The 18,472-nt window shown below is 44.1% G+C and overlaps 1 protein-coding gene across 4 annotated transcripts in view; it reads right to left on the bottom strand.

Annotated features, from left to right (window-relative positions):
- The window catches only part of LOC8034751 (ankyrin repeat domain-containing protein 13D), a 67,622-nt gene that overhangs the window by 4,015 nt on the left and 45,135 nt on the right, over positions 1–18,472 (bottom strand). For 2 of the 4 annotated variants that reach the window (XM_029986985.4, XM_029986986.4), the window contains exons 13-14: positions 10,428–10,528; positions 4,015–4,091 (exon numbers count right to left, since the gene is read on the bottom strand). In XM_029986985.4, coding sequence (XP_029842845.1) covers positions 4,015–4,091; positions 10,428–10,528 — 178 coding nt within the window. Of the gene's footprint in view, positions 1–4,014; positions 4,092–10,423; positions 10,529–11,272; positions 11,425–18,472 lie in introns of those variants that run through there. The other 2 variants (XR_003919584.4, XM_042291054.1) reach the window with 2 other exon arrangements.

Below are 18,472 nucleotides of genomic sequence, written 5' to 3'. Positions count from 1 at the left end.
TTTGCGGATGCACTTTTTTGTCCGTCCCGTTCTAGAGTTAGATACGAATATTACGAGGGAATGGTTGAGTGAAAATAATAGGCTGAAAGGATGTCGCCCTTTTCCCATTCGGTTTCATTACGGCACATCCGCTTCCATAACATTCTAGTGGTCTCAGACTCTGTACCGGAGGTATTTTATAAAGTCTCTCCGTCCGACGATGAGCTCTCATCCTGTCGATTCAATTCCGAGAAGCGTTGGGAGTGTGAATTGGAAGAGCCCGATTGCCACTGCCGCCAGAAGAGCAGACGGACCAAGTGAGCATCCATCACGTCCACGGAGCATCTAATTTCAGATCTACGTGTAGCTTAGCAAGGTGACCACAGGTGCGAACACAACTGTGCTTCCCCAAGGACATAAAAGCAGCACCCAGAGTGTCAAACCGAAATTTATGTCAGTTCGGTTCGGGTTCGTGGCTTTTGGTTCAGCCCAGTTTCAGCTTCAGAAAGCAAAAATGAGGGTTCAAACCGGTTTGAACTGCTAAAAACTTGACATATTTATAGCCCTTTTTGGCAATAACCACTAGGGCTGGGCGTCGATTACAAAATTTAACCCCATTAATCGGCACCATTTATGGAATAATTATTCGGTTTTGCTCAATTCCAGGCATATTATTTTAATTTAAAGAGGGCGAAACTACACTTCTTTCCTTCGCTGCTTTATTTTACTACGTGATAAACCGCGCAATGTATATATCTTCAATTAAGGTTCAACTTTAATGTGCATTTGAGAAGACTTGAGGCTTATTCCTCCCCTTGTGGAAGCAAATAAGTTTGTTGGTATCCTCCGGCAGGAACAAGCTCTTTTGCTTGTCCACAATAGTCACTGCTGTGCTAGAAAGACGCTCGCTTTCCCGTTGAAGTGGCCAGGTCATATTTAATCTTCGTGTCCTGCCGGTTGAAGACCAAGTCCCTGCAACTTACATAAAATCAAAATTTCTCCTAAACCTTGTCCTTCATACTGCTAATGCTCTTTCCGAATAAAATGCGAAAAGGTGCCGATGTCGTGTTCGTGCTAACAGTGTCGCGATGTGTACAAGGTGCCTATTAATTGCTTTTCTCTAAATTTCGAAGTAGAATAGAATAAAAAAAAGAAAATGGCTTATTTCGGGCTTTTGAAACTTTTAAACTAATCCACCGCCGTTGCAGCAAGCAGTTGTGACTACTGTGTGCTCTGCAGCTATCGGAGGGAGCTTGGCAATTTTCTTATGGCACTTAGCATGGCCCTGCGGCGGCTACCGCAGGGCCATGCCAGGCCCTGCGGTAGCCGCCGGCTCAACCCCGCTGAAGATGTCGACGCATTCTCCTCCTCCCTTGTGTTCTAATTATTCTGAAGGGACGCGCGGCTCACCTGTCAGCAGAAGTTACAAAATCGGCCCTGCGAATATCCAGTCGTTTGTATTGAATGTTTTTTTCTTTGTCTTGTTTTGGCTCGTCGAAATTTAACCGATTGACCGGTTAAGAAAATTGATCGCGATTACAGCATGAATCGATTAAATGGAAGGTTAATCAAATTGCCCAGCCCTCATAGGCACTGCTTCCACAGTGAAATAAGTAGTCTTTTTTATTGTTTGTGCACTGCAGTTTTATTTTCAATTAAAAAAAACAAGAAATTGCTTTTTTCTACTTACTGTAAAATACCGGAGGAGCCCACCCCACTTTCACTGAAAACTGAAAAGCTTCTCCGGTCAAATCGGCGCTTAACATATGATTTACAGAATTCATCAGTTTGGGAAATGTTAACAGCGGGGGCTTGAACAAAAAGGGGCACTTCCGCGGTATTTTACGATAGACGCATTGGTCTAGAAACTAAGTTAGAATGAAAACTACCGTAATATCCCGAGTCATCGCCCATCCCCGAGCCATCGCCCACCCCATTTTTTGGGCCAATATCAATTTCCGAAAAAACACCGAGCCATCGCCCACCCCTTCAAATACCCCAGCGCGGACTCTGCGATCCGCGAACACTCATCCTACCCGAATGACGCGGCCGCGGACCTTACAGTTGGAGGACATCCGTGACAAAGTAAAACGAAGGAGGAAAAGACACTTCTTTTTGTTTACGCATTTCCTCCGTGAGCGACCCCAAAGTGGTCGTGTATCCCTGCGAAAAGAAAACGATGGAGATAACAAAATAAGAGTTTGTTAATGTAACCGCGGAGTGTTAGGTCAAAGTCTGTCTCCGCCGAAGTAAGGTCACCGCGAACCCACTCCTTCTTCCCGCCCGTCGCGACCGCGGTTGTGCAATATTTTAGGCAAAGCCAACGTGTAAATAAAGCTTTGCTGGAACGCCCTACACAGACGTTTGCAGAGCGTCCCAACCGTGCATTGATAGCCCGCCGTGCACGGACGCACGTATGTACGCGCCAAACAAGAAAGTTGCGCAAGAGCTCGCGATTGACAAGGCGCCCGACTTGGCCCGACGCGAAAATATTTGCCAACGCGACCGCCGGCTTTCCCGCTTTCCCAGCATTGCTCTTGGCCGCTCCTTTGGTCTGCTCGCTCGCTCGCTCGTTGCGCCTGGTCGGTTTTTCTATTTTCTTGTAGACTTTTCTTTTTTTTACTAACTAGGAGAACATAGTGGTGACATTCTTTCACGGAACAAACGTTCGCGCTATATGCAGATCGGCGGTGTTTCTAGCGCGTATGCAAGCAACGGACTTCGCTATAGTAAAATATTCTTTCGTGAGCATTTTTGTTTCGATAAAACAATGAAACTAAATCAAGTTTTGAGTTTGATGTATCTCTTGTGCATCAGCGCTAGATACGCAGAGAAAAATAGGCGGTTTTTTCCGCTTTATTTCAAGTGTTTGTGTTCACCCACCAAGACATGGCCCACCCCACTTTTTTAATGAATTTCAGGCGGTAGGGGGGTGGGCGATGACTCGGGATATTACGGTATGTCTTTATACAACTAAATTTTAAATTGGATACCCAAGTCACATGTTTTATCTGAATCGAAGAACTTTGTTGTTGTTTGTTTTTAGCTTCTTTAGAGTTCAGCATAACTCCAGTTATCCTTAAACTTACAGCGGAGCTGAGGCTACAGGCTCGAGATAAATTCTTTCGGGAGGATACCTAGGTGCACTACTGTTGTGCACAGGGCTGCAATATCGTAGACATAATCATAATTTCCCCGACTGTATCACTTACGAATTGTATGTTTTTGAACGGTCCAATGAAAGTAATATAAATCGGGGTTTCCCTATAGTGACAATTGAAGCTTCCAGGAACCTTTTGAAAGCATCTTTTCTCCTTCTGTGTTAGACTTACAAAAAAACAGACAAGCCGTGCGAATCGCGCAGCTTTTCGAGTTCTCGAAGGCAAAGTAAATCCTATTCAAGCAGTAAAATCCCAGTTTACGCAAAATCACGCGCCATTCTTCTCACGCAAGATATGAAGTCGCATTAACTGGGCCAAAAAGTTCAGAGCACTTTGACCGGACGCCACGCAACAGGGACATGCCGAGGTCACATGCCACATTGACGTACCGTCTTTCGCTCCATAAGACAATGTTTATTTATATTTTATTTATTTATTTAGTTATTTGTACTTTTCGTTGCCCCTAAACAGCCCGGGGGCCTATATAAAGGTACACCGTTTACACATACATGCAGTGTTGTATAAAGGGAAGGCACACAAAACGCTGCTGTTGTAGACAGCAGTGCTCGAAAATAGAACACGTTGTAGGCAGGAGTGCTCGAGAACAGAACACCAGGAAAGCAATGAATGGGCCGCAGACATCCTGCCAAGAGGCTGCCCGAACGTTCCACTGACTCATTGGCCCGCTACGAACCGGAAAACCACATTCTCCTGCGTTGAAGGCTATGTGCCAAGCTCACGTGGAGCACAAGCATGTGGTATGCAGAATGTTGTGAATGTGGTGCAAAAGTATGTCCTCCAAAAAGGATGAGGGGCAAAGGGAGAGAGAGAGAGAGAGAGAGAGAGAGAGAGAGAGAGAGAGAGAGAGACCAACCTCTGCAGTGCGTGATCTTCGTCGAGCTCTGGGGTGACGGCTGGCCGGCTCGCAGTCAGGGCTTCCCAAACAGTGACCTGCAACGCAATCCCAGAGGAGTGGAAGATCGGAAAGGTTGTTCCTCTTTTTCTTTATTCAAAGATTACCCCACATCGCCCAGAGGCGTTATTGCAGGGGGGTTACAGTTTTGAAAAAAAAAAGTATCTTCATTTGTTGAGCACACTTGGACTTCAGTCAACATATTCCACTCTGCAATGGTTTTAAGAAAAAAAGAAATCGCATACATGTTTGTCCTGGCCTGGTACTCTCGGATTTTGAAAACGTGATCAGTCCGCCTAGAAACATAATGTGGGTGTTTTAAATATATTTCTCTATTAATACCGGTTTTATTATTGTATATAAAAAATAAAAACTTCGATCTCAACTTTTTTTCGTCGGGAGGAAAGTAGTTCCCAATTCAATTAACTTTTCATTTTAGTGCAGCTCTCCCTTTGCTCGTATTGATCCAGGACAAACCTAGCAGCTCTGTTCTGAATTCTTTCCAATTTATCAATCAAGGTAATTTGCGAAGGGTCCCAGACGGCACAGGCATATTCTAAAATTGGTCTGACACAAGATAAGTGTGCGTTTGTTTTTAATTTTTTTCAAATAAGGTTGTGAGCATTTCACATTTCAAGTTCCTCTGAATAAAATTGAGTGCCCTGCAAGCTTTCACGATCACGTCATCAACGTGAGCGTTCCAAGAATAGTCGGAAGATAGAGTGACACCAAGGTACTTATACATAGATTCGTTACTTTTTGGGTTGTCTTCTATCCGGTAGTGACTTTCAATTTTTTTTTTCTTTTTCTTTGTAAAACACAGGTGTACACACTTTTTTGGATTTAAATTAATCTGCCACGTGGAGCACCAAGTATTAATACACTCCAGATCTCCTTGCAAAAGAGCAGCATCTTGTTCATTCTTAATTTTTCTATAAGCAACGCAGTCGTCGGCAAACAACCGTATACACGCGAAAATTCCCATGGAAATATTGTTTACATAAATTAAAAACAAAAGTGGACCTAGAACACAGCCCTGTGGGGCTCCTGACGTGACATCAACGTACCCCAGACTCTTTCCGTTCAAGACAACACATTGGCGACGCTGAAATAAGTAATTTTCAATCCATCGGAACACACTAAAATCCAAGTTTAACAGCTTAAAGGGCAACTCTGCTTCATTTTTGGTTTTGAAAAAAACAATGCAGTCCTCTTCAGTATCGCCTAGGAAGACCACACGTCAAATATTACGACGCAGTTCTGTCTAAATGTTTCTTAAACGGTCCGGCAAACTTTGCAACTCGCCAAGTTGCCGAAATCGGCTGACTCGAGCGGGCGAATTGAGGCGCAACCAACAGCGCAGTCAAGGCTACGGCATGGGCGGAGCCAACATTGAGCTAAACGTCATCACCATGGCCCTCTTTTGCTTGTTTTTACTTCTTCGATCGACCGTAGCGCATGACGTCAGCAACACTGCCTCTTGGTGCTCAGCGGTGTCCACGTGATTGGCGTACGCGCCTGCACAGCCCGCTTCTTGTAGCAGACCAACCGCCCGCCGTGGTCCCGCCGTTACCGCCGTCTTCCGCGTCACAACCACCGTCGTCGTCTCACCGTTTGTGATTATAGCCTCTCGGAGTTTCGTCCACACTATGGACACCACGTGCGCAGAGTCGCAGACTTATGCCGCAGTTGTGCAGACATCGTCGAATGCCGTAGACACCAAAACGTGGCGAAGAGTGCGGTGCAGACGACACTCGCGCCTGCCGCACGCGGCACGCCCGCCCCCCTCCCGCCCGTTGTTGGGCCGAGGATCATGTGACATCTCGTACCACGTGATGGCCATGTACTTGGCGGCTCGAGGCCAACGTTGCCGGACGGAGCCGAAGTTTCAGTTTCGATTTCCGCTTGTGTTTAAAATTAATTTAAAAATATATATCCCATTTTTCGCGAAGCAAACGACTTAGTGTCTTTTACTAGGGCTTTTTAATTCGAAATCACTCATTATCCTGAAATCTTCGGAATTGAGCGGAGTTGCCCTTTAAGTTTACAAAGAAGGAACGGGTGCGACACAGTGTCAAATGCCTTAAGGAAATTTAGAAAAACACAATCAGTTTGCCCTTCATTATCAACATTAGAAGCCAGTTCATGATAAAATTCTGAAAGCTGTGTCGTGCAAGATAGTCCTTTACGAAACCCGTGTTGTTCATTAATTAGTATGCTGTGGTTATTATATGCCCCATTATTTCTGTATATGTTCAATGATTTTACATGAGATAGCAGTTAGTGATATTTGCGTGTAGTTCGAAACTTCTTTTTTTGAACCGCCTTTGTGAAACTTCTTTTTTTGAACCGCCTTTGTGAATAGGGACAACGTGGGCGATTTTCCAGTCGTCTGGTTGGACAGAGATTTATCGTAGATTAAATAAAGATACAGCGATATTGGTCTGGCACAACGCTTTAGTATACGTCGTCAATGTTTTCCAAGAGCGCCTCGATACCTCTCGCGCTTAGTTCAACTGGTTCCATGAACGACTTGCATGTGGTGGAGGACAGTTGCTAACTTTAGGTAGGAAGATAGATCAAAAGTAATCATTCAGGCACGATGCCTTTTCGGTGTCGTCTAAAAGGATGTGGTGCTTATGTACGATTCCCAGGTAATGCGATCCGCATTCTTTTATAAACTGCCAAAAAAAGTTTAGGGCTAGTTTTCGTCCTGTCATTAAGTCGCTTGAAATAACCTTCCTTCACACTTTTTATGTTAAGTTTATACTCTGAAAAAGTAGAGATTGCCACCTTGCAGAAAACTATCATCTCGTTTCTCTAACCGGTGGTGTGTGCATGATACTTGAACATATAATTTTTTTTTCACAAGCTGCATCACATTTGGAATCTGAAAACTTTTTCTAGAAATATCAGTACTGCCTTCGTAAGGGTTTTTCCTGCAAGGTACAGTCGAGCCTGGTTATATTTCACCCGGGTATTTCGAATTATTGTTTATATCGAACAGTCCAAACATCCCCTTGAAAATCACATGTAATACTACAGGAGCGTTGTTTTTCTGTATGAACTCCCATGGCGGGGACACTCGATATAGCCAAACTAAAACGGCCTGATGGCCATTTACTATTTCAGCGTAATTAGGAACGCACTGGTAACTAGTGTGATGACTGGCTAATGCTACTAAATAAATCAAATTATCAGGTGATGAATTTCACTTGCCAACATTCTCTTTCACAGTTTACGTACTGTTTAGGCACGTTATTTCTAAGTACTATATGTTCATCGTACAAGTATCTTGGCATTTATTTCACATCTCACCTTTCGTGGATCGCCCATATTAACACGGTAACATCTGATGCAACTCTCTACTATACAAAACATAACCTTAAAACAGCCCCTGATCATCTCTAAAAACTGGCTTACGAAACCTATGTCCTCCCCAAACTAGAATTTGCATGGGCTATCAGAACCCTTGTCAGAAATACCTGACCACTCGCATCGAAGCAGTTCAAAATCGTGCAGCACGCTTCATAACATAATTTTATTCTTTTAACATAGGTAAGTGATTCTCCCCTCAAATGTTGGTGCTCATTACCTTTGCTTGAAGTGTGTCATACCGTCTCTCTCTTGTGCATATTCAATAAGTTCTATTAAAGTGATTGCTATGCAAACATTTCTTTCCGTAAGTCACCTAATAGGTCATCACATCGCACCACAAGAAGCAAAAGTTTTCAACGTCTCACTGGTTCAACAAGTGCATTCATTAATTCAGCTGTACTACCACGAGGCATCCGCACATGGAACGACCTTCCCCAATCCATTATCACCATTACTGACACCACTGTTTCGAGAAAAAAATTATCTTGTTTTTTCAGTCTACAGCGTTCGTTTCCTAAATACACTTACTTCGTTTATTATGGTAACTTACTGTCGATTTCTGTCAGATATTCAATTATGTATTCATTGTGAATAGTTCAACTGACTTTCATGTATAAAATTGAGTGGCACGTGTTGCATTCTATATTTCTGTATCTGTCTAAATGTCCCCCCTTATGCAATGCTTTTAATAAACCTGTAAGGTATTGGGAATAAAAAAAAAGGGGGAAAGGGGGGGGGCTCAAGCGGGTTCCTTTCAACATGAGAGGTTACACCACTATACCAGTATTGCTTATACTGCAGTCCTGTCTCGTTAATATGGACACTTCCATTCCCCAGAAAAATTGTCCATAATAACGAATCAAGGTCAAGATCAGAAAAAAACAAGTGCAGCAACAAGAGACACTGTTCATTCAGAAAAAATGTGCTGAGACTTTCATTTACAAAGACCCGTTGGTACCTGCTTTCTTTTACATATGTATTTATTTTTTCAGCTGAGCAGAAAGGTCTGTCCCCTCAAGTCTAATGCTTGCCATGGTGTCTGGTCACTTCTGCTTCACACCTGACATAGTCTCAGCTCCTTCTATGTGGCGAGGAGAGTGTCTTGCCTTTACTTTTATCCAAAACTTTACTCGGGAAAATGCGTTCCCTACAGCACCAAATCCACCCTTAGCGGCGGGACGTCTTGAGTTTGAAAGAACACATGAAGAGAGATGTCTCAACTGCATCGACTGGCACTCGAGAAGCCCATAACACATGACAACGGCCAGCCCTACCAATTTGATGGGAAAGCCACAAGGCTGCGGTGCATCCAGCCATTCAAACTATGCAAATCCTGTCTGTGCCAAGTAAAGTATGTTTGCTTTTATTCACAAGAAATAGACACGGCCGATTAATGTTCTTTGTCCTTCACAGCCATGACAAACAAGGAGAAAGAAGTGACCCATCTGGCCAGTCCTGAAAAAACTGAGCCATTGTCTCGTACCCAGGTCTTTCTCAGGAAGGGCAATGAACAGACACTAGCGAAGCACTGGGAGTTCTCTGTAACTCAAGAGTGCCAAAGACTGTCTTTTGCTTTTTTTTTCTTATTTGTTGTGACTGTCAATTAATCTCGTCATCGTGTGTTATGCCATTGTTTTCCGGGCGTTGAAAGTACCACATTGAAAAAAGGTAAAAAACACAGGCAAGCTGGTGAATGATATCCATAGTAACCCTGAGACATAGGAAAATAAAAAAACGAACAGTACAACGAAGTCTCTACAGAGACTTCATTGTACTGTCCGTTTTTTTTTTTTTCCTACGTCTCAGGGTTACTATAGATACCACACTGAAAATCTTTTGTCTCCATCGTAGTGCAGCAGAGTGCCACCGAGATTTTCGAACATGTATGATGGCATTTCAGTTTCTTGTCTGTTGTGTGTATGCCTACCACTCCGGCTATGGCACTGATGAAGTGAGCAGTTTCAGTTAAAAAAACTCCCTCCCTCTGGCAACTTCCAAAGGCACTCTAAATGCTAGGATTGTGGGAATATTCTAATAGTAGCTTCCAATAATACGCTATTCGATTTTTACTTCCAGATGAACTGCAATAGCATTCATATATTTCGAAGTGTTGATCGTGGCAAATTAGCCCTGTGAAGCGCGCTTTTTATCCAGCACCGGTGCCGGCGTGAAGCGACATCCACGAAGCTCGCCACGATCAACACTTCGAAAAGTATGAATATTGCAGTTGCGCACTTAGGAAAAAAACCACACTTTCAAAGCGGGATGATCGAAACACACACCTGGTGTAATTATAAATTGTAAAGGGATGCCCTAAGAACCTGCATTCATCATTATTAATCGTCTTTACTTTTCTTTTTTTTAAATTTGAGACCCTTTCCCTTTTGATAAGGCACAGCTTGGCATCTTTGTGGGCATAATGTCATGTCAAATGCGTCATTTACTTGCCATTCTAATGTAAGCACTGGACTTTCCGAGAATACAGTCCGTAAATAATTCAATTAACATTAACTTAGTTTAGAAATGGACACGTGGAAGCTTGAGAACGGCCTTCACAGATTTAACCGGTTTTCGTACGAGCGTGATGCAGTAGTGAAAGGCTCTCAAGACCGATTCGACATTTGATTAGAAAATGTTCGACCAAAACCACTATTCGCATCAAATTTGCTTCCGAGCTCGAAATCCATTATTTGCATGCGCCTACTAAATGCGCGGCATTTGTGGGTGCTCCACGACGTCAAGGTGCTCTCCGACGTCAAGGTGCTCTCCGACGTCACGGTGTCACATCAAGTCATCTTACGCTATCACGTGACACGACGTCAGGTCTTGTCTCGTGAAGTCGCAGTGTCACACAACGTCGTGGGGCCACGTGATCGCCGTACCCTGAATTCAGTGCGACGCCTCGCCGAGGCTCCCTCTAGTCCGTTGTGGCTGCACCCCACGCACGGATACGAAAGTGCCCCACAAAAGACTGGACAAACAAGAAAGGGGCTCACCTGATCCTCCTCGCTGCCTGCCTCCACGAGCGACTGTTCGATGGCGTACTGGAGGAGCTCGTCGTCCTCGTCAACGCTGAACTGTCGAAGCTTGTTGGCACCTGCGCCAGTGGTGGGGGCAGAGAGGAGAGAGAGGCCGACAGAACGTCAAAACCACTCTTTGTGCAAACTGTAGCCACCACCACCGCTAAGAGGCCAACCCAAACCTCTGTTGTCGGTCAGTTCACAACGGTGCGTGGCAACCTCGTGCAAAAATTGCTGTTTTGAGAATGCTGCTATTTGTGCGGGCGTTGGATGCGCGTCGAAAAGCTCGCCCAGGTGTACAAACCACCCTTGCAATGACATTGCGGCATTCGAAATGACTCTATAAGATGCGACGCTACTCGTCTCGTGAATGAACTTAGAAAATGGTTCAAAAAAGTGTCCCGTTCACTCTTGAACTCGTTTGACCTTTCAGCCTACAGATCTCTACCACTTTAGCTCTAAAATTTGTAGCCCACAAATTTTTACGCAAGCAATTTGTGCAATCGTAACTGCATAATTTCACTCCTCAGGTAACCCACTGGCCAGTGCCAAGGTCCAAATTGCATGACCTCCGATATCGTGACGCCTCAACACTGCAACATTAAACGCGTAACCCCCTGTCACGGGACTGTGCAATGCACGAAATATGCTCTGGTGCCCGCAAAATCACCCGTCCCCAATGTGCTTTAGAGATGCGACTGTGCCCAGCAAGCAGAAAGAGGAAAGATGAAAACACGCAAAAGCTGTCCCACACACAGATTGCACGTAAAAAGTGAAGGAGTAAAGACATAAAAAAAACAGTCTCAATAGTGTCTATTTACCGGCAAGTGGGCCCCTTTGGCGGGCACGGCGAGGGCTGCCGTTTTCTGGCCGTATTTGGCACAGATCTCTTGGCGACGCTTCTCCCTATGTTTGCGTCTAGTTTCGGGGTCCCTGGGGCGAGGAGGAGGAGCACGAGGGGCCCTCGCGCCGTCTGCCGGAAAACACAGCCCAGTCTCAGCCTTTCTCTCTTAGCGCAGCGCCGCCCACTATGTGGATCTCCAAACGCCTCTACATATCTTAGCTGCGCGGCCGCTCTCGACTGCCATTAAGCGACAATGGTTGGCCGAGGAGTAAAGCACCGGCCACCGAGCCGATGCATGCTGGGATACACTTCAGCCTAAAATGGCGGAGCGTTGCCGCCAACGTAGCATGTCACGGTGGCACGGCGCCAGCAACTAGTAACGCACACCAACAGGAACGTGCTCGCAAATGGCGGTGCGTTGCCGGCCGCCACGGCAGACCAACGGGAGTGTGCCCGTCTGATGTCGGATACACCATAAGCCAAGAATGGCGTCGCCGGCGTCCAACAGGAGCGCCCGCGGCACGATTGAACGAGGGCGGTACTTGGATAAGCTGGGATATCCGGCGCTTTAGCCGATGAGCCGTCGATGGCAATCGAGTTCACTGAGCTCGCCTACCTCGATAGACCCGGTTGGAGTTTGCGAATTCACCTCGAGATGGCGGCACCTTAGGTTTTACTGCGGACAACGAAGCACTTGCTGCTTCGTTGTTTCGCTTAAGGAGCACTTACTATTTAGGAATACTGAGGGACAAATCCATAGATTTTTTCAAGCAGACACCCTTCAGGAGCTAGTCTGGCCACCGTGAATGAAAAATGCTTTGTTTGGTACGGCAACCGGGAGCATGCCTTAGCAAGCCTTGATACCAGAGGCCATACTTGCAATTGTCCATAGAAAGACACGGATTGGCAAGAAGCTCTGCCTAGAGTCCTTTAAAGGGATACTGAACCAAAGAATTTAGTGCCCATAATAAGTGGCGCACATTCTTTCCACGAGCCAACAGCCGCCGGTGTGCAAGAGCACACGCAACGAAAATGACGTCAAAGACCTCCATTCGTGGTTAAGATGACAGTGAAATGCATGGGCTTCGGGCCAAAGGAGAATAAAGACAGGCTTTTCATCTCTACAAGTGAAAGCTACGTGCTTGTTAGACCAATTAATCGCTTACCTTTTACACCAGACACCACTGTGTAGATGAAAAACTTGTCTTCATTCCCCTTTGGCCCGAAGCCCATATATTTCACTGTCATCTTAACCGCGAATGGAGGTCTTTGACGACATTTTTGTTGCGTGTGCTCGCGCACACCGGCGGCTGCTGGCTCGTGGAAAGAATGTGCGCCACCTATTATGTACACTAAATTCCTTGGTTCAGTATCCCTTTAATATGCTACTGGTCAGAAAAAAGGTTGGTAACGCTATGGGAGAGCTTGTTGTGCGAATGGGTGTGACACTACCGTAGACAAGGAGATGCTGCTAAATTTAGCAGAAAAATTTCCCCGCTAAGTATAACGGAACATTTTTTTTCCTAAATTTAGCAGAAAATTCCCCCACTAAATTTATCGAAAAAATTTCCCTCTAAATTTAGCGGAAGAGTTTCCCCACTAAATTTAGTGGCAAAATTCCCCGCTAAATTTAGCGGGGCTTTTGCACTCAATTTGGCGGGGAAATTTTTCCACTAAAAGGGAGGCGTGCAGGAAAGGAGGAGGGGAAAGGAGGAGGGGCAAACCCTCCCCTCCATACCCTCCCCTTCTCCTCCTCAAGAGCTGCGCTCTAATGCGGAATTACAGAGAGTTGTAATGTTGCCGTCCGTCCGTCTGTCCCTTCCTCATATTCAGTACCATTAACAACACGCTCGCCCTTTACATATAAAGGTCTCATTTTTTTTCTTTTGTTTAAGTTCATCTTGGAGCAGGTGTGGCACAATTCTTGGCAAAAATTAAATATTGGTGCAAGATGTAGCAGATTTTCGTTCGTAGCACGATTTAATGCAAATGGTATGGCGCTTCCATCGCTGCAGGTAGTGTGTCGTAATTTTAAACCCCCTCTGAATGAGCCACCCAGATCGCAGAAACGCGTCATCATGCCGACATGCTGGCGGCACTTCTCTTTGTTTATGTGAGCGCCTTTGACTGTATACACTTAATCAACTGCTCTAACTTCTATATCTGCAACGACTTTCAAACTAACAATTTTCATACCTTTTGCTCTTCTCAAGATGACTTTTCAATACCCCCGTCAACGTTTAAATTCAACACCCACCGCGAACACTGGCATTAAGTAGAAGCACCACTGATCTCTATGACAACAGCTGGATCACGCTCCCCACTCCGCAATTGCAGCCACCGGACGGCCATCTTGGGACACGGAAAATCAACCTTTTGCAGCATTGCAGAGGCTGGGCGGCAACGTGCTGAAGACATCTTTTCTGATCGTTCGTCGTCATTTGCCGAAGAAGTTTATTAAAACCCCGTGTAAACGGTGAAAATTGCCTTTGAGAACAAGTGGAAATTAATTTCACGAGTGCTTTCATTCGCGATTGAACAAAAGCATCCTTGCAATAAGGTGCAATCCTAGTCCCGTATTGAAAAAAATGCTAACAGTCAAACCACACAGTCTTGGCATTCTCTTGCTCGGAAACAATATTTCTTACCTTCCTGCTAAAGAGATTGAACTACCGTTGAATTGTTATTTCTCCTAATACTACCACTCATACCATACCTTGCTTTGACAGGCAGCAGTGCAAACAAGGCTAAGGAATGTGATCATATCTCTGTCAGGTGCTTTGGCATATGTACCTGAGACATGTTCCAAAGCAAGGAGCTCTCACTTTAAGGGGACATGTCCGAGGGGAAAAGATTGAGTTACTATTTAAAATAATTTTAAAAAATTTTTTCTTCACACTTTGGAGTGCTTAATTTTTTTAAACTCTAAATCTGATGTTAGATTTGGCATATTTTGTTTTTTATGTTCTAGATGCAATACACATGCCAAAAAAAAAGTGTCTTGTGCGTATGTGGGGCATGGCAACAGACTTAAAAGTGCCTAGTAAGATGTGCGAGACTTTTCATTTTAAAGTAATTTAAAATCGCAAACTTGCCAATTTTAAAGGGCTAGCAAAAGTTGCTTTAGGATTTTATAGATATACAAAAATATGCATTCTAACTGAGCCTTGATAGTTGCATTCTACATATTCTAAAGCATATGCATGCCAAATTTGATTGTAATAGGACGTATTAAGAACAAAAATTCTTGCGTACATGAGGAACATGAGGGTGTTAAAAAATTACAAAAGAAGAAAAACACATCTGAATATCACCACAGATTGTAAGACACTCTTTAGCGGCGGGAAAAATCTTTTTTAACGCGAGAGCGTTAAGGAGCTTGTGTAGCAAAAAAGTTGGGGTTGGCGGGACCGGAAAATCCTGATTGATTGATAGGGTCGTAACGTCACAGCCACATGACCTTGCGCAGGAATTTCAAGCAGCCCACAGCACTCACGTGAAACATGATGTCACACATGAATTGAAAGTGATTAAAACGTGACATGTAATGCGAATTAAGGGTCGCCAATTGTCTCAAATGATTTCACTATATACAACAACTCATTTAACATTAAAAAAAAATTTTTTTTAAGAATTTTAAGCAGGATTTAAACTTACGACCCTTCAGTTGCACACCAGACACGTTACCGACTAGGCCACGCAGACACGCTTGCATGGCTTGAGAAGGAGGGAGAGTTTAAATGTTTAGCTCCCGTGTTCCGCACTCAAAGGTGAAGAAGTTTAAGCGTCCTCCTGTAATTTTGTTATTAATTTTCCGGGAGAAATAGAAGCTTTGGAAGAATATGGCGAAGAAGAGAACGTTAGGCCTACTTTTCAAAATAAATGTGATGGCGGGTGACGTCACAATTGGAAAGACCTAGCACACGAAAATGGCAGAAATGCATGCCTTTCTGGGTCGCAGGAGTTCTTCAAATGCGTGATTGACTAGTTTCCCCATCATATTCGGTCCTAATTTTTATACACATAAAATATGAAGATTCAAAGGTAATAAAACACGCTAAAACCCAAGATCATGTTTTTTTTTGGTGCAAAATAGTGCCCTCTTTTGACCCGCACCCACATCTCCCCTTAAAATAGTTCTAGTATTCAACAGCACTATTTTGTATCCTTGGTTTCCACATGTCTAAAGTGACTGGAGCATATTGCCCACACGCGCATAACAAAGGAGATTGCCTTCATTTTCCCCGTCGAGGTGCCGGCGGTGCTGGGACTAGCCATCGTTGAGCGCAGATGAGTCGCCGAATCGGATCTTGCGTGAAGCCAGACTTTCGCGCAGACAGCGGCCACATCAACCAGCGACACGAAACACAAAGCAAACAAAGCGCGCACAGCACCGAGCTCGCGCTCATGTTCGTGTTTTGTCGGTATGGAGAGCCTAGATTTAAGAAAGGGGGCAACTGCTCCATCGAGGTCCGGTAGTTTGTGGGCCGCGTTAGCAAAACGAGCCGTAGCCTGCAAGCAGTCAAAAGCGTTCGCCGCCCGCAAACGTGTCCAGGTGTCCGCCCCCTTTTCTCGCCACGCTGGCCACGAGACAAGCAAATGCGGGAACACTCGAGCCCCTCTGCTTGGGAACCATCAGCCATTAAACTGGAGTCGCTCCTCATCTCAATCCTAGGTTCCTCCCGTCAACTCCGTCGTTACGCTGTACGTACGTTGTCGCTAGCGCTCACGAACGTCCTTATCGGCATATCAAGACGGCTTTTCCGCGTGCGATGCGGAAAAGCTGCTTTCCAGATAAGGAACGGGGAGCGGACAACGATGCAGAGGCTGCCGCTGACGGCCTTTGCAGCACTGTCTGCTGCCCGTTCTGGGTGGCTGCTCGGCCACAGCAGCAAAGTGCGGCGGTCTGCGACTCGCTAAAATTTCAGAATAGGATTATTTCTTAAAAGTATCGGAAAACTTTTCTTCGCTATATTCACTTAATTTCCTTCGCTCAGAACTAGGGGTGTGTGAATATTCAAAATATCGAACACGAATTGAATATTTTCCTTATTCGAAATGTATTCGATTCGAAAATTGCATGTTCGGGAAAAACGGCGAATACATATTCACACAAACTACGAATATTCGAGCAAGTAACAAATAATCTGACTGCCACACATTTCCCTATGAATATGTTTATCCACTAACAAACGCGTATGATGCGTGCGTTATTGGTCTGCTTCATTTCTATCTGTCCGATGGGAGCAAGACAGGATCAGTTTCGGCTTCTTTTTCACCAAGCCCTTGGTTGTGGGCACTTTTATAGCAATATGTGGTGTAATGATGCATTCTATAAATTGATACAATAAAATAAACCTCGAGAGTGAAATTAAATATAATATAAATTTCGAGAGTTATCTATGATAAATATTTGAAAAGTAAAAGAAAAGAAAGCTAGCTAGGTGCAAGCAGAACATTGCATCGCCATTGAAAACAACTCCTGCCACTTCTGCGCAGTCAAAACTAGAGATGTCGCGAACCTGCCAAGGTTCGAGTTCGAGCGAGTTCAACTTTTTCAAACTTTCAACGTGATGTTCGATAAAGGTTCGATTGAAAATCGACTTTTGTGCGCATGCGCGAAAATATATATATAAAAAAAACTTGTTGCTCCACCTGGCGAAGGAAAAGTGCAATATTTGTTGGGTTTATTGGCATCACTGGTTCACATTAATAACGTTAGAAGCGCAAATTTTCACTTTCATATGGTGTAAACATTGGTAACCATATTATGAAATATAAAAAGTACTTTCTAAATTTTTTGTTTCCCAAAATTCGAAATCTTCCTGTAGCAGCCGGGCAACACTGCCATAAGTCAAACTTCTTCGAACTTTAGTGAAATTTTGCAGGTTTCCCGAGTGAAAGGGTCTTTCTACTGGCGGAAATGTTTTCACGGCCCGTAGGGAGCGCTTACTTTCTGAACGCGTTGAGCAGTTAATTTTCCAAGACGATAATTTGTAATGAGTGCATTACCAGAAGTATCTTTAGCCTGCTGCAGCCTAGTAAAATGCAGTTACATTGATTTATTTTCAAAAGGCAATAAAACCTGCTGTTACTTCTTGTTTTATAATTTTTTTATTACTATACACATATTCGATATGATATTCGAAGCCCATTTTTTGTCTTATTCATATTCGATTCGTATTCGAAAATTTTAATATTTGCACAGCCCTAATGAAAACAGACACATTGAAAAAACGCAAAAAGAAATATTTTGATCGTTCTAAACGGTCACGACCCAAATTAAATCTATTAAGAGAGGACCTTTTCAAAAATAAGGTTCCCTCATCGAACGGCCCCACGAAAGGCTCGCTAATGCGCCATTCTCAGTGATGTTGTGATGTGATTGGTCCATTTTGGAGCAGCTCTTGGAGCAGCCAAAAGTCATTTTGGAACATCATTCATATTCATACAAATGCAGACATTGTGAAGATTCATGTGTCCGCACGTCCAACTAAAAGGCAATGTCTACATTGCCTTCTCACTCACGTGCAACCCTTAGTTCGCATCAATTGCACAGCAGGAGTGAGTCCCTCAAACACAAAACTAACGTTTAGTTGCGTGGAGAAGCACCAGACATGATGAGTGAAAAAGGACAGCACAAACTGCTGTGAATGGTTATTTTAGATACTGAATCTCACTGAAATAATACAATATTATAGAGCCCATAAATTAATGATTTCTTCGAGTTCTAAAGGTTGTAACAAAACAGCAATATATAATTCAGATAAAAAGACAAAGCACTGGTTATTCGATTATGAACGTCAATTACAGTTTATGTGTAGGACTTCATAACAAGAACGGCATGTGAACAAAACTTGAAAACAATCCCGCCGAATTCAATAAGGCAGTTCGTGAGCTTCCATCCACTGCTCCTGCCAACTCAGTTATAATTTACTCCCATCTATATAAAAGAGATAACACAACAACTTAGTTAAATAAACATATGAAAAAGCGCATATAAATGTTCTAGCAATACCGCAGTATCCTCGCTAAATCTCAATATGGAAAAAGGTACCGCCAGGATATCGTAGTCTGTCATAGATACGAGTTAAAGTTGTGTTCAGGAACTGTATCGCGTCTCGTTCTGAAACAGCGCTTTCCCCTTAGCACGGGGGTGCACTGCGGCGAAGCAAGA

This window comes from Ixodes scapularis, unplaced genomic scaffold (assembly GCF_016920785.2).
Source record: "Ixodes scapularis isolate PalLabHiFi unplaced genomic scaffold, ASM1692078v2 PGA_scaffold1__304_contigs__length_218370807, whole genome shotgun sequence".
Lineage (NCBI taxonomy): Eukaryota > Metazoa > Arthropoda > Arachnida > Ixodida > Ixodidae > Ixodes > Ixodes scapularis.
This window is presented reverse-complemented; position numbering and strand designations above follow the sequence as displayed.